Genomic DNA, 12,117 nt, shown 5'->3' with positions numbered 1-12,117 from the left:
TCTCCCTTCATTTCTCTTTCAGTTCTCTTTCGTCTCTCTCCTTGCTCTCTCTCTGCTCTCTCTCAATTTCAATTCAATTCAATCCAATTCAAGGGGCTTTATTGGCATGGGAGACATATATTTACATTGCCAAATCAAATTGAATAGACAATAAACAAAAGGGAAATAAACAAGGGAAACATTAGTGAACATTACACTCAAAAAAGTTTTAAAATAATATAGATATTCAAAATGGTATATTATTGGCTATGTACAGTATTGTAACAATGTGCAAGTAGTTGAAGTATGAAAGGGAAAATAAATAAACAGATACAGTAAATATATGTTGTATTTACAATGTTGTTTGTGCTCCAGTGGTTGCCCTTTTCTCATGGCAACGGGCCACAAATCTTGCTGCTGTGATTGCACACTGCATTATTTCGCCTAACAGATATGGGAGTTTATCAATGTTTGATTTGCTTTCAAATTCTTGTGGGTTTGTGTGATCTGTGGGAAATATGTGTCTCTAATGTGGTCATACATTTGGCAGAAGATTAGGAAGTGCAGCTCAGTTTGTCATTTTGTGGGCAGTGGGCACATAGCCTGTCTTCTCTTGAGAGCCAGGTCTGCCTAAGGCAGCCTCTCTCAATAGCAGGGCTGTGCTCACTGAGTCTGTACATAGTCAAGGATTTTCTTAATTTGGGGTCAGTCACAGTGGTCAGTGGTCTCTCTCTCTCTCTCTGCTCTCTCTCTCTCCACTCTGTCTCTGCACTCTACTCTCTCTCGCTCTGCTGTTTCTCGCCCCTTTCATCTCTCTCTCTCTCTGTCCATCTGCCCTTACATGTGTTTTAATGATGTGATTTCCATTAGTTGAATTTCAGAGAGAAAAGGATGTGACAAAAGCATAATCTCCATCTAATTATATGAATTAATTATACAGGATTCATGAATCTATTCCTCCACTTGTTTCCCACTTGTAATGCAATATTTGCTTTTGAGCAAATTACATTTCAATATGGTGATGCATTCAGAGAAATGTGTGTGTGCGTGTGTGTGTGTGTGCACGCTTTCTCTCTCTCTCGCTCTCTTTCTTTCTCTCTCTCTCGTCTTGTTCTTTCACCATCCCACTTGTTGTTGCTGTTTCCCCATCAACAGAATGATATAGAACAGTCAAGTATAGGATCTCTATGCCCCAATCTCTCTATCTTTCTCTCCCTCTCTCTCTCTCTCTCTTTCCATCTCTCTCCGTGCTCTCTCTGAGCTCTCTCTCCCTTCATCTATCTATCTCTCTCTCTCTGCTCTCTCTCTCTCTATCCCCTTCATCTCTCTCTCTCTCTCTCTCTCTCTCTCTACCCTTCATCTCTCTTTCCTCTGCTCTGTCTATCTCTCACTTAATCTCTCTCTCTCACTCTCTCTCTCTCTCTGTCCATCTCCCCGTACATGTGTTTTAATGATGTGATTTCCATTAGTTAAATGTCAGTGAAAAAATGACATGACAGAAGCATAATCTCCATCTAATGATATTAATGAATCATACAAGATTCATGATTCTATTCCTCCACTTTTGCTTCCCGCAGTAAGGCAAATTACATTTCAATATGTTGATGCATTCAGAGAAATGTGTGTGTGTACGTGTGTGTGTGTATGTGTGTGTGTGTGTGTGTATGTGTGTGTGTATGTGGGTGTGTGTGTGTGTATATATGTGTGGGTGTGTGTGTGTGTGTGTGTGTGTGTGTGTGTGTGTATGTGTGTGTGTGTGTATGTGTGTGTGTATGTGTGTGTGTGTGTATATGAGACATCAGCACATGCTGTTCGTCGTGTCTCTGTGTAATCTCTGCGTCTGATACTGTTTAATGGTACAGACTGTTTAATGTTGATACAATACAATACAACTTTCTATTTTCACTATGAGACCTGTTTCACCACCAGCACAACAGAAATAAGGGATTCTCTTACGAGCCATGACAGTGGTTCTAAAATAATAATAATAACCTTGTTTGGTTACTGTACAGGATGGAGAGGAGTAGGAAGCCCTTAACCAACATGAGGTGCCACCCCAAAAATTTTAACAAAGGAAAAGGCGTGACTCTTACTCTAGCTAAAAACTTGGTACTTTATTTTAAGTTCAATATTAAAATCATTACATAAATTGGTTACTACACCCAATAGTGTGTGACAACAGCTGCATGGGTTTTCCCCAATGAGGAAGAGAGAGTGGCCCTACTACCCAGAAGTGGTTGGTTGTCATGAGAATGTGTGTGTTTTTGGAACAGAAGGAACATCTCAGTTATAAAAACACATATACACTTCCTCTCAGGGGCGGACTGGTCATAGGGCATTTCAGGTAAATGCCAGGTGGGCTGGTCCATTTTTAGCACTGTGGGCCTGTCTAAATGTGTGTTTTTGGACAAAATTATAATTATTTGACTAATATGGGGGCCTCAAGAGAAAAAAGTGGTCCGGTTTCTGGTCCCAATTCGTCCCTGCTTCCTTTTCATGTCATCTGAGAAGAGACAGACCATAGAGACCACAGACCTTATCTCTACGAGAGACTCTCCCAAACTGCCATCTCTCTCACACACACATACAAGGAATCACATTGGTGACGTGGGTTGCTGAATGTTTTCTCTCCACATGAAAATTAGTTCTCCCTACCTCTCCCTCCCCCATATCCCCCCTTCCTTCTCTCTCCCCATTTCCCCCTCCCCCTCCCTCCCTCCTCCCCTCCCCTCCTCTGTGTCCCTGGCCATGGTTACATTCCACAGGCACACAGCTCACAGGGACATGAGACTTACCAAGAAGGATGACCAGGCAATACCAGCAGCCCCAGGCTGGTAGGTAGGCCTACAAACCACTGCCGTTGTGTCCTAGAGCAAGGCACTAACCCCAAAATTGCTCTCCATCCACAGGTGCTATTCTAATCAAATGGACAGTAAATTATGTATTCACTCTATTCCACAATGGTTTGGTGTGAACATATATTTCTTAAAGTAGTCTGACATTACTTTTATTGATCAGATAGGCCTACTGTAAAACAACATCCGTATTTTTGGGCCCTAGCTAGCAGTATGCCTGTGCTCTCAAATGACACTGGTGATGTCACAAGCTTGGAGCAGGGAAGACACGCTGGAGTGCGTATCCAATTGCATTGCCCCAAATTCACACCGAGCGTTTCACGTTCTTTTTTTTTTTTTTACGTCTGCAACGTGAAGTAACGAGTGTTGGTCTGTGGCACCAAACAGCGAGCGGCTCGGTTTTGCCTGACCTGAAATATGCCACATTCACACAGGATCGACATGTATCACCAAACTAGAAATGGCAATCTTCCCGCAGCCTGACTGAGTAAGCTAGCCAGCCACTTAGCTACCTCCTAGACCAGGTTAGCTGAGTGTAGTCGGCGCATCACAAACAAACAATCAGCTACGGAGAGGAGAAGATGGCGGAGTACTCGCCTGTCCTGCCGATGAGGGATGGTGGAGCGAGGTTTGGTCTTGGACAGCCCATCTTTCCTCGCTCCCGGTCCGGTTCTGAATCCGATAGTGAACTGTCACAGAGCCTGGCCCGAACCAAGATCCGGTCGTACGGGAGTACGGCTAGCGTCGCGGCTTCTCTCGGCGAGAAATACATAGAGCATCGGGTGACAGACAGCGACACTTTGCAAGGGATAGCCCTCAAATACGAAGTAACGGTAAGGTTATTACCGGTATATACACACGTCTTGTGTGTTATGGTTGTGGATATACAAATGTGAAATCACATTCATTTGTTTTGATCATCTGGCATGCATGCGAGCATTTTTGGGACCACCTATTTGCTAAATTGTCATATGATGGTCGCGAGTATAATAAAATCAGTGCTTGCAAGATTAGCCTAGACCTACTACACGATTAAATTATTCTTAGATCCAAACATGTATGACTTACTCTCGTGATACCTGAATGCAACGGACGGACTGGACAGGCTTCGAACCATGAACTTCAGGAAGTATCAGATTTAAGATTCAAGGCCTGAGCGTCCCTGCTCAACTGTTACTGTTAGCTACATTCTTACTGTTACATTGTTGCATTAACAACATGGTCATGAGTCATAACAGAATGTACTACAATGTAGCAATGTTGGCTACTGTATCCTTACCTGTAGAATACTGGAACAAACAGGCAACACAAGGGTTTGTGTGATCTTGTTTGAGCAACTTCAGCCACATGCAGTGTTTGGCTCTCTGGCAGTCTTCATTCCCATCTCTGTAGTTCACTGTCACTGATGACCAACGTGGGCAACTCCAGTCCTGAAGGAGCACAGTGTGCTGGTTTTCGTTTAATTGGGTGTGTTAGTGTTGGGGTGGAACAAAAGCTTGCACACACTGTGTCCCTCCAGGACTGGAGTTGCCCATCCCTACCCTAGGGGCTTCTAGGAATGTCTGTCTTCCTGAACATCAGCGTGCATTGCTCACCTCACACCCAAAAACATGTGTTACTAACTAAATTAGTATTTGTAGTGATACTGTTATTACTGCTTTGTGTTATTACTATCTTATTAGCATTGCTATTTGTTATGACTGCTTTATGACTGCAGTTATTGATACTGATATTACTGCTTTGTTACATGTTATTAATACTGTTATTATTGTGTTATACCATGTTATTAATACTGTTCTAATCGTTATGTCACATATATGATTCCAGATGGAACAGATTAAGAGGACCAACAAGCTGTTCAGTAACGACTGTATCTTTCTGCGTAACACCCTCAACATCCCTGTCGTCTCAGAGAAGACCTCTCCCTTCAACGGCCTGTCTCTAGAGTCCCCCGACGGAGAGCCCCAGGACCAGGACTTCAACCCCCTGTGTGTGGGGCAGGACAGGGACAGGGACACTGAGGAGGACCCCTCGCTGCCCCTGGCCCCTGGCCCCGGGGAAAAGGACAGTAGTAGTTCTAAACGGCCCCAGCCAGAAGAGCTGTCAGCTCAAGACTTCCTCCACAGACTGGACTTGCAGATTAAACAGTCAAAGCAGGCAGCACGCAGGCTCAAAGAAGAGGAAGTGAGGTAAGAGACGGAATACGCTGAGGTGGTGATAGCCAATCACATGGGTTTCGTCCAAAATGGCACCCTATTCCATATTTAGTACACTACTTTTTGACCAGGGCCTATAGGGCTATGGTCAAAAGTAGTGCACTATGTTCAGAATAGGGTGCCATTTGAAGTAGGGAACTATATAGGTAATAATGTGTAATGTCAGATGTGCCCCTGGCACACTCAGTGAACCACATTGAACTGAACAACTGAGTTGACAAGCATTTTCCTTATCCCTTCTGCATACCACAAGACGTGTTAGCCCGCTGAGCTAAAACCAATGAATCAGCTTGGGGTAGGTAACACAAATCCTCAATTCTCAGCAAAGTGGTAGGAGCTAGGGGTGGTTTTCAGACTAGCAATTCAGACTAGTAGTTGTCCTTTAGCCAACTCTTGTCTTCGTTAAAAGTTGCTTCGTCCAGGCACATCAATCAAACCAGCGGTCCAATCAGCAGACTGCCTGTGAGTGTGACGTCGAATCAGAAAGCTGCCAGTGTAAGTGTGATGTGTGACGTCCTGCTTACACAGATGCAGGTGACGGATGCCTGTCAGATTCTGCATTCCCATTGGCCAGTGCCCCTCTCTCCTGGCCTGCGATTGGCTGCTAGTCATAAATGCTGAGTCATGCGGACTTCCTGCCAAACTGTGGGTGGTGAGGGGCTGAGATCAGGAGTGTGTGTGTGTGAGAGAGAGATGGAGAGAGAGTGTGAGGGGGTGTGCATAGGAGGCTGAGACCAGAAGATGCTGTCACTGCAGATGCCTTCACCCTGTGTGTGTGTGTGTGTGTGTGTGTGTACTGATGCGTCAGGAGAGAGAGTTGTCCATCAACAGTGTCTTGGTCTGTTCTCAGCCCACCTGACTCCCAGTGTAGCCTAACGTTTAAACCTCTATTCTATTACTGCTCAGATTCCCTTCCAAACGGATGACAGTACAGGACTGAGAGACAAGCAAACAACAAGCAATGTAGGGTAGGGGCCATCTAGGGGAGTAGGGGCCATCTAGGGGAGTAGGGGCCATCTAGGGGAGTAGGGGCCATCTAGGGGAGTAGGCTCTATCTAGGGGAGTAGGGGCCATCTAGGGGAGTAGGGGCCATCTAGGGGAGTAGGGGCCATCTAGGGGAGTAGGGGCCATCTAGGGGAGTAGGGGCCATCTAGGGTAGTAGGGGCCATCTAGGGGAGTAGGGGCCATCTAGGGGAGTAGGGGCCATCTAGGGGAGTAGGGGCCATCTAGGGGAGTAGGGGCCATCTAGGGGAGTAGGGGCCATCTAGGGGAGTAGGGGCCATCTAGGGGAGTAGGGGCCATCTAGGGGAGTAGGCTCTATCTAGGGGAGTAGGCTCTATCTAGGGGAGTAGGGGCCATCTAGTGGAGTAGGGGCCATCTAGGGGAGTAGGGGCCATCTAGGGGAGTAGGCTCTATCTAGGGGTTGATTTGGAATTCAGCATAAGTCAGGCCTGAGCTTGTCTCGCTGACTGCGTGCTGAGACACAGTCACGTCTGTGAAGATCGGCTAGTTGGCTGGCATGTGAACGAACACACACACACATTTAGTTAGAGGAACTGCCAAGTCAGTACTGAGTCACGCTGGCAGCAGCTGCAGTCTGTCCCTTCTCACACTTCTCTTTCTCAGGCAGGCAGGCGGGACGCGGGAGGCTACGGCTACAATAATGATACTGGTAGGTAGGTGAAAAACTGCTAGGACCCGCTAGTCTAGCTGGCTAGGCCAGGGGCTGCATCCACACAGCGTCTCAGAATAGGAGTGCTGATATAGGATCACTTTTGCCTTTTAGATCACAATGAATAACGCTTACAATATGCTTCCCAGTTGAAACAGTTTGTGCATATATTATGACTACATTTTGTGTCATTTTGGTTTGTTTTGGTGTTCGGCAGGTTTCTTTCCGGCTGTTTGAGCACACAACATTTTTTCTTCGGTAGCCGAAGTCTACGCCCCTTCGTCGGTGATTGGTCAACAGTACGGATTCTTCAATTAAGTGTTTGTTGTCATTCAACGACAGGCAACTAGTTCTCATGCACATTTTGTTCACTTTAGAAATACTGCACCAGATAATACTGTATCTTAGTTGGATGTAAAATTGCGCGACCAAAACGTCAAAATGAATGACAGATTTATTGAGTTATCTTAGATGAACTGTGGTTTAAAAGCTATGTTACAGGATTGATAGGAAATGTAATCATTTCCTTGAAGTGAAACTGGTTTAAACGGGCAATCTGGGAGTCGAAAAACAACAAGCCGTCACCCTGCCACTTGTTTTGGTTAACAGCTGAGGGATGCGGAAGGAGAAATGTAACCACTCTCACATTTTTTTATAAAGAGCTATGGTTGCAAGAGAAATATAGTTTTAATATTGTTTTAATATAGTTTTGAATCTATGGAGTAAAACAAGCTTTACATGATCTGAGACTTGGTAATGGAAACTGGGTTAGATTTTCTGCAGTTGAGGACAGTTCTAGTTGGTAACATGCAGTCTGTGCTGTCACTCTGACACACACCTGCTGGTCTAATTGGAATGTGGGTTGCCGTGGTGCCTGAGTGAGTCTGTGAATAATGGATGAACAATGCTCGGGGAGCAGTGTGGTACTCAGTACATACACAGTGCTCAGGACACAGCAGTAGACTGACCTAACCACTGGTATCTAATGGTTAAGGTGAGAGGCTTCCACCTTTCCTTCCTCTCCACCTCTCTTTCATCTACACCTCTCCTTCCTGTCCACCTCTCCTTCCTGTCCACCTCTCTTTCCTGTCCACCTCTCTTTCCTGTCCACCTCTCCTTCCTGTCCACCTCTCTTTCCTGTCCACCTCTCTTTCCTGTCCACCTCTCTTTCCTGTCCACCTCTCTTTCCTGTCCACCTCTCTTTCCTGTCCACCTCTCTTTCCTGTCCACCTCTCTTTCCTGTCCACCTCTCTTTCCTGTCCACCTATCTTTCCTGTCCACCTATCTTTCCTGTCCACCTCTCTTTCCTGTCTACCTCTCTTTCCTGTCCACCTCTCTTTCCTGTCCACCTCTCTTTCCTGTCCACCTCTCCTTCCTGTCCACCTCTTTTTCATAGAAATGTCGGTGTTGGTTATTTTGGGTTTATGGTCCAAGCTACTGTAGACTATTGAGATGCAACCCTATTAGGCCACATAGGAGGACACATCCCTCTGCAGACTGATCTATCAGCTAATTATAGACCTGCCAGGAAAGAGAGAGAAAAGGGGAGGGGGGGGGGAGTGTGTATGAGGGCAGCAAGGACTAAAGGAAGAAGGAGAGGAAAGAAAGCAAGGAAGAAAAAAGGAAGTAAGTTTGGCAGAAAGAAGGGAGAGAAGATGGAAGGTGCTAAGAAGTGGTGAAGAGAAGACATAATGGGTGAAGGAAGGGGCTAAGGAGTAGTGAAGAGAATACATAACGGTTGAAGGAAGGGGCTAAGGAGTGGTGAAGAGAAGACATAACGGTTGAAGGAAGGGGCTAAGGAGTGGTGAAGAGAAGACATAACGGTTGAAGGAAGGGGCTAAGGAGTGGTGAAGAGAAGACATAACGGGTGAAGGAATGGGCTAAGGAGTGGTGAAGAGAAGACATAACGGTTGAAGGAAGGGGCTAAGGAGTGGTGAAGAGAATACATAACGGTTGAAGGAAGGGGCTAAGGAGTGATGGATAAGAAGGGAGAGAGGGAGTGTGGCAGTGATTAGGCTAACGCTTATTCATCCCAGCCCTCACACCTCTAATAGGAATGTAACATCTCCATGGGAGGGTTGACACACTGAGGCCGGCGCACCATGTGACTTCTCATTCTCTGTCTACCTCTGTACAATTAAAATATTATAGGACCTTGTTTACAGATAACTCAAAACCCCATGATCAGCAAATACTGGATATTATAAACTGGGTGGTTCGAGCCCTGAATTCTGATTGGCTGACAGCCGTGGTATATCAGACCATATACCATGGGTATGACAAAACATTTCTTTTTACTGCTCTAATTACATTGGTAACCAGTTATAAATAGCAATAACGCACCTGGGGGGTTTGTGGTATATGGCCAATATACCTCGGCTAAGGGCTGTATCCAGGCACTCCGCGCTGTCGCACTTATGGAACAGTCCTTAGCCGTGATATATTGGCCATATACCACACCTCCTCGTGCCTTGTTGCTTAATTGACTCAGTGGGTTATCATCCTCTGTACCTGACACAGGCGGCTGGTGGCACCGTCATTGGTGAGGACAGGCTCATAGTAATGGCTGGAACGGAATAAATGGAACGCTATCAAACACATTCTATTCACTCCATTCTATCATTTATTATGAGCCGTCCTCCCCTCAACAGCCTCCTGTGATACCAGAGCCATATCTATATAGCTATGGCTCAGCTGTACAGTACTGCAGTATATCTGCCAGCCAAGGACCTGTGTGTTTAGTAGCAGGATAGTTATCAGTGTGGTTCTGGCACCAGGTCTATGTTTACTCTGGCGTCTGTGAGGAAACAGAGGAGCGTGCCTCTTGTTGGAGCAAACACACTGTAGGACTAGGGTTTGAGTCTGAGCCACACACACACACACACACACACACACGATTGTGGTCTGAGATGGCTTTAGTTAGCAAACACCCTGTTTATAGGGTGTCTATATGCAAATAGAGTGAATTCACTGGATGTTATGTTTGTGTGTGTTGATGATATGTGTGTGTTATTTATTTCAAGTTTTATTAGTCATATGTACAGGATACACATAGTCCAATATATCTGTGTGGGTGTGTGTGTGGATGAGTGTATATCTGTGTGGGTGTGTGTGTGGATGAGTGTATATCTGTGTGGGGGTGAGTGTGCTAAGGTGCGGAAAGTCTGTACATGTGGTCAGTCCAGTTCAAATGTGTGTTGATATGTGTGTGTTGATATGTGTGTGCGCTAATGTGTGTGTTCTGTTTGTTCACAGGGACAGTGAAGAGGAATACACACTTCCTGTTTCATCATACCAGGAGATCTAAAGGACACACTTGTTTACCTGAAGCCCTGACAACCATCCATCCATCCATCTAACCATCCACCCATCCATCCATCCATCCATCCTTCCTTCCTTTCCCGTTCTTCTTGTATCTCTCTCTACCAAACCATGACACTGGACGTCATGTCCAAGTGAGGTGTCATCCTTTGCCTTTTTAATATTAGTATCATTATCATAGGTTTTATTATTAGGATTATTACTGTTCAACTGCTGTCAGTCATGTGAACAGCAGGTAGTCTGTTACCTCAACACTCATCCACTCACTACAAGTCTACATGATGCTGCTGTACAGAATAACCCTCAGCTGTGTGTTTACCACACACACACACACACACACACACACACACACACACACTCATAGGAAACACACACAGGAAACACACAGGTGTGTGTTTGGGGGATTAGATCGATACTCGCTTTTACCCCAACTCTGATTATCCAATCCCTACTAGAATAGCATCAGTCCAGTAGATGGATGGATAGCTAGATGGAGAAGCCTCCAGTATTACCTCCTCCTCTCTTCCTCCTCCTCTCTTCCTCCTCTTCCTTCACCTCCTACTCCTACTAGGCTGCATCCATAATGGCACCCTATTTATTCCCCATATTGGGCGCATCCCAAATGGCTCACTATGTAGTGCACTACTTTTGACCAGGGCCCATAGGGTTTTGGTCAAGAGTAGTGCACTACATAGAGAATAGGGTGCCATTTTGGACGTATCCCTTGACTGAATTCTCACCAGAAGCTATGGATGGGCGGGGTGGTGAAGCCTTTTAACTGTTTTGTTTACCTGTTTAGAAGCATTCATTGGTAACATAAAGGGAAAGCTCTTTTTGAAGTGTGAATGTACCGTTGTTTTTAAAGTGTGGAATACTGTGCAAATAAACCATGACTGAGTTTTAATGTGCTTTTTTTCTTGATTTTTGAGGATGAATAAATGCAACTTTAAAACAGACTTCTCTTGGTTTCCTAGTTGTTTTTGTTGATGATAGATGTTGTTGTACATTTTGCTGAGTTACCCCACCTCTAGTCTCGTGTGGCATCCTTCCAAATCTCATCTTGTTGACTGGACTATGATGTGAGAAGCCCGGGCCTCTGAGGCTACCCTGCCCTCTGATAGTTGATTGTTTCAAAAAAGAAGAGTTGAAAATGTTGAACAGCTTCATGTGTTTCTATAGGATCAGAGAAGGGGCTCATCTGGAATGTGACTCAATATTCAAAGTTATGCCTTTGTTCTTTAAATCTTGTTGCAGCATCAGCTCTCTCTCGATCAATAACAATATTGGCTCAGAATCCTGATTCTTAATGTCAGGTAGCAACATGAGGAACTACATTGTCTCACACAAGTTTTTGTCCCAAATGGCACCCTATTCCATGTAAAGGCCCATAGGGCTCTGGTCAAAAGTAGTGCACTACAGGGGGAAAAAAAAGTAATTAGTCAGCCACCAATTGTGCAAGTTCTCCCACTTAAAAAGATGAGAGAGGCCTATAATTTTCATCATAGGTACACATCAACTATGACAGACAAAATGAGAAAAAAAATTCCAGAAAATCACATTGTAGGATTTTTTATGAATTTATTTCAAATTATGGTGGAAAATAAGTATTTGGTCAATAACAATATCAGTCGTCCTGGTCCCTTTGCAGAAAGACAGCCCCAAAGCATGATGTTTCCACCCCCATGCTTCACAGTAGGTATGGTGTTCTTTGGATGCAACTCATCATTCTTTGTCCTCCAAACACGACGAGTTGAGTTTTTACCAAAAAGTTATATTTTGGTTTCATCTGACCATATGACATTCTCCCAATCCTCTTCTGGATCATCCAAATGCACTCTAGCAAACTTCAGATGGGCCTGGACATGTACTGGCTTAAGCAGGGGTACACGTCTGGCACTGCAGGATTTGAGTCACTGGCGGCGTAGTGTGTTACTGATGGTAGGCTTTGTTACTTTGGTCCCAGCTCTCTGCAGGTCATTCACTAGGTCCCCCCGTCTGGTTCTGGGATTTTTGCTCACCGTTCTTGTGATCATTTTGACCCCACGGGGTGAGATCTTGCGTGGAGCCCCAGATC

The 12,117-nt window shown here is 45.1% G+C and overlaps 1 protein-coding gene across 3 annotated transcripts; it reads left to right on the top strand.

The window, feature by feature from the left end:
• Positions 1-3,174: 3,174 nt before the first annotated feature.
• LOC311111925 (lysM and putative peptidoglycan-binding domain-containing protein 2-like) lies at positions 3,175-10,999 on the top strand. 3 transcript variants are annotated; one of them, XR_014610804.1, is made up of 4 exons: positions 3,181-3,667; positions 4,662-5,023; positions 9,978-10,614; positions 10,746-10,999. XR_014610804.1 is itself a non-coding variant. In XM_084154849.1 (3 exons), the coding sequence occupies exons 1-3, from the start codon at positions 3,416-3,418 to the stop codon at positions 10,027-10,029; spliced, it is 666 nt and encodes a 221-aa protein (XP_084010975.1). In that variant the 5' UTR covers positions 3,175-3,415; the 3' UTR covers positions 10,030-10,999. The 3 variants fall into 3 exon arrangements, 1 of the variants encoding a protein (XP_084010975.1); XR_014610805.1 differs by having other exon boundaries at positions 9,978-10,617; XM_084154849.1 differs by having other exon boundaries at positions 3,175-3,667; positions 9,978-10,999.
• Positions 11,000-12,117: the final 1,118 nt, after the last annotated feature.

This window comes from Coregonus lavaretus (genome assembly GCF_964263955.1).
Source record: "Coregonus lavaretus genome assembly, chromosome: 37".
Classification (NCBI taxonomy): Eukaryota; Metazoa; Chordata; class Actinopteri; order Salmoniformes; family Salmonidae; genus Coregonus; species Coregonus lavaretus.
Note: the sequence above shows the minus strand (reverse complement) of the source record. Positions and strands in the feature narration are given on the sequence as shown.